The following is a 3,959-nucleotide window of genomic DNA, read 5'->3' as shown; positions in this document are numbered from 1 at the left end:
CCTTTCCTTCCTTCCTTTCCTTCCTTTCTTCTTTTTTTCTCTTGTGTCTCAACAGGTTTTTTCTAAACTTTTCTTGGGAACTTGAGGTAAAGGTTCAAGCAGTGCACTGTATAGTCCTCATCCAGAAGATCAGTGGGAGATAATGATGATGCTTCCAGTAAGGGAGCTGGAAGAGGAACGCTCTCAATTTAAAATGTTACCAGTTTCTGGTAGTGCTAAAGTCAATCAATTGTATACATGGACCCTTTAAAATTACTCTCTGCTGCTCTCATACATCAGCTGAGCAGAAATATTCATGTGATTCTTAAACATGCATTTATCGTGCTGATTACAATCTTAATCACTTTTTTTACTTCTAAAGAAGCTTGAAAACACAAGATTCCTTATATTCCTATGCATGCCAGAGCTTCTCTGGGGGATTCCAGTTGCCCACAATGAACTGCCCACGACTGTATCAATGACTTGATTTTTTTGGGTAGGATTTGGGTTACACTGTGCTAGCCCTCAGAGTTTTGCACTTGCAGAAGCAGGGCTCCAGTTGTCCAGTGTGCTACACGTGCTTTGGCCATCATCCCTGCATCTCCATCAATCCTTTTAAATTGCCTGCTCTCAACACCTTGGCATGTGCATGGCAGCAGGACTTAACAGGGGGCCCCTGTAGAGGAGATACAGGGTTCACGTGGCGTGATCTTGGTCTAACCTGGGGGAAGAGATGTTCCCTTGTCCTGCAGAATTCCTCTAGTTTTAAGTTTGCATCAGAGAACTTGCCTATCTGGAAAGGACTGTACCCATCTGCAGTTGCTCGTGTCTTGAGCTGCTGCAAGCAGCACCAGGCCGGTGGGGGTGGAAGGGAAGCACGTCAGACAAGCAGGCACTGAAATGAATAATTTCTTTGTCTCTTGTGTCGGTATGCTCCTGTCTTTTGAGTGCGGTGCTCTTCTGCTTAGTCTCACACAAGAGCAGTTCCTGCAATCAGTAAACAAAATACAGTGTTGTGGTTTAGGCCCAGTGCGTAACTGAGCACCCTGATACCCCAAAAAAGGGTTTGTCAAAATAAGGACTGGGAGGGCTTCTCACCACTTAAAAAGGTCACGGGCAAAGACAGACTCATCATAAGGATTAAAAATAAAACAATTTTAATTTGTTACCAACATCGGAGTAGAACAACGGGAGATACAACCAGATCTTAAAGTCAAAACACCTTCTCCCCACCCCGCCCTTCTTCCCGGGCTCAGCTTCTGTTCCCAGATTCTTCACCTCCCCCTTTCTTTTGCCTTGAGGCGCAGGGGGATGGCAGGGAGTTGCAGTCGGTTTGTGCCACTGCTCCTCAGGGGTAGGGAGGACTCGGCCCAGTCTCTCTCTCTGCTTCCACGTGGCCCCCTTTCTGCAGGAGAGAAAGTCCTCAAAAGTCCAATATGGGTGTGCCCACAGCTGCAGTTTCCCTCACACAAAACTGCTTCAGCCCAAGTCCACAAAGCTCCAATCTGGGTCTGCCCACGGTCACAGTTCCCTCACACACAAACTGCTCCAGCACACACTGCCCAGAGTCACGGCTTCTTCAAGGGCAGCCACTGCTCAGGTGGCCCTGCCCCACCAGTGACCTCTGTGGGCTGCAGGCCAGTCGAACTGACTCTCGCCATGGGTTATAAAAGGGGAACCTGGGCTCTGTGTCCTCCTCCTCCTCCTCCTCCCCCCTCTCCTTTCTTTTCCCTCAACCGACCTTGGTGTTCTTCAAAGTTGTTCTCCTCAGGCCCCACTCCTTTCTCCGCTGCAGGTCTCCTGTGATGGTTCTGAAGAGTTCCCAGCTCTCTCTTGCAAGGAAAATGACTTTTGCCATGTGACCTTCAGGCTTCTTATGAGACTCTGGTTGTTGGAGATACAGGTCCTCCCAGCCAGCTGCCCTCTCTACCTGTACGCACCACAGTGTGCTGTTCACCTTGCCAGCACCCAGCAGAGAATCTGAGCTCTCACATCTCACCTCCTTGTTCTGACTCCAGGAGACCGCAAGTTAACCAGCCTGTTGTCCTCTCTTTGTGCAGTCGTCTTTTCTCTGGTATGGCTGATGCGAAGTATCCAGACACGATTGCCTTGACCTTTGACCCTACCAACCAGTGGCTTTCCTGTGTGTACAACGACCACAGCCTGTATGTGTGGGATGTCAAAGACCCGAAGAAAGTGGGCAAGGTGTACTCCGCTTTGTACCACTCTTCCTGCGTGTGGAACATTGAGGTACGTTGCTTGAAGAAACAGGTGTTGGATTATGAGTAGCAGCTGAGGAAGTTGTCTGAAGAGCTGCCAAATTTGAATGCAAACACTTACTGCAGAGAGAAAGAATTGTCTCAGATTTCCTCCTGTGGTTAGTGTGGTTGCTACAGGGCTTGAGTTTGATCTGGGAGCAGTTCTTTGGCTGCACTGCAGTGGCTGACCAAATGTGTTAAGTGCAGTGTATTAGTGGAAAAAAAAATCTCACCATTAAAGGATGAGAGGTAAGAGAAGGAGCAGAGCTGAACAAAGCTGAATGCAGCGGCTGCTTTCACAAAATGTATGAGAGTTTACTGCTGACCTCAAAAAAGATTGCTTGAGGTCTGTGGTGGGCAAGTGCTCCAAAGTCAAAGTAATGAAACAAAGTGGTAAGATCTCACCTCTGATCATTCTAACCTATTTACCAGGACATCCTGAATTAGGCTCTCAAGTGGCTATCATCTTCCAGTCTGTGTAGTTGGATTTCCCTCAGGGGAACATGGGGAAGGCAAGGAGGTATAGGAAACAATGTAGTTGTTAGTATGTTGAAATATGTCCAACAGTGGTCAGGAAAGGAGGAAGTGGAAACAGCTTGAGGATTCTTTTTGTTGTTAATTATTAATTGCATCTCAACCTTTCATTCTGGATTATAAACTAACAGTAGTCGTTGGAAGTTGCAAACAGCAGTGCAAGGTTGTTCTTGCATGGTTGTTGTTGTGTGGTCTTTGAGGTGCTCTCTTTGAAACAAAGGATGCTGCTTTGTTGCACGCTTCTTAATGAAATGGTCTACATTCAGGGAAGCTCAGTGAGCATTGGTTTGAAGTGAATGTGAAGCTCTGGTCTCCAAGCACATTTTCATTTGGAGAACTGGCTGGCTTTTGCCTTTACAAAGCAGAGAGGACGGCCCTTTTACCTCATTTTGTCTTGCAACTTACTACCAGTATCTAGGATGCCAGGCAATCTCATTCAAGGGTTGATTTTACGTGCCCTTAGATGTATCCAGAGGTGAAAGACAGCAATCAGTCATGCCTGCCCCCTGGTTCCTTCATCACCTGCTCCTCTGACAACACCATTCGTCTGTGGAACACGGAGAGCTCCAACATTCATGGCACAGCCCTGCACCGCAACATCCTCAGCCACGTAAGATCCCAGGTTTTGATCACCTCCTTGCCCTTGGGGTTGCTCCTCCTAGTGCACAGGTATTCCCAAGTTAAGGCCCAAACTTCTTTGGATCTCTAAGTCAACACAAGCTTCTCTGTAAACAGAGCACAAGTCTGGTAAAATGTACGAGTCTGAAGAAAGATGAAGGGAGTATCAGGTGTAGACAGTTTGTCTGAAATGGCCTCAGAACGATTGCTTTTTTCATAAACCACTCAAGGACTCTTCCAAAATGGCTCTTGCCTTATGCTTCAGGAGAGCTGTTTCTCTTTCTCCATCTCTGTAATGTGTAACCGCTTTAAGGTTTGTTTGGAAAAGGTGCATTAAATGAGGCAAAGGTTTGGGAGAACTGAATGAGGAACAGTTTACACTCACTTCACCTGTGTACGAGGGAGGATACTCATACAGAACAATAATTACTTACAGACGTTTGCTTCCATTCTCAGCTGTGTTGTAAGATCCATGGGCACAGCAGCCCTGACCTGCCTGTTCTCAGCAGATTGCTCATGGTGGAAAAAGGTCCTGTTCTCAGAAGGCATGGGCTGAGTTGGATGATCCCT

General features: G+C 47.1%; 1 protein-coding gene across 1 annotated transcript in view; it reads left to right on the top strand.

The window, feature by feature from the left end:
• Nucleotides 1–2,039: 2,039 nt before the first annotated feature.
• LOC104542556 (mitogen-activated protein kinase-binding protein 1-like) overlaps nt 2,040–3,959 on the top strand; it is a gene marked incomplete at its 5' end in the record, with an annotated part of 32,685 nt that continues 30,765 nt past the window's right edge. The window contains 2 exon segments of the mRNA XM_010186907.1: nt 2,040–2,229; nt 3,235–3,381. Coding sequence (XP_010185209.1) covers nt 2,040–2,229; nt 3,235–3,381 — 337 coding nt within the window.

Source organism: Mesitornis unicolor, unplaced genomic scaffold (assembly GCF_000695765.1).
Source record: "Mesitornis unicolor isolate BGI_N332 unplaced genomic scaffold, ASM69576v1 scaffold22906, whole genome shotgun sequence".
Classification (NCBI taxonomy): domain Eukaryota; kingdom Metazoa; phylum Chordata; class Aves; order Mesitornithiformes; family Mesitornithidae; genus Mesitornis; species Mesitornis unicolor.
Note: the sequence above shows the minus strand (reverse complement) of the source record. Positions and strands in the feature narration are given on the sequence as shown.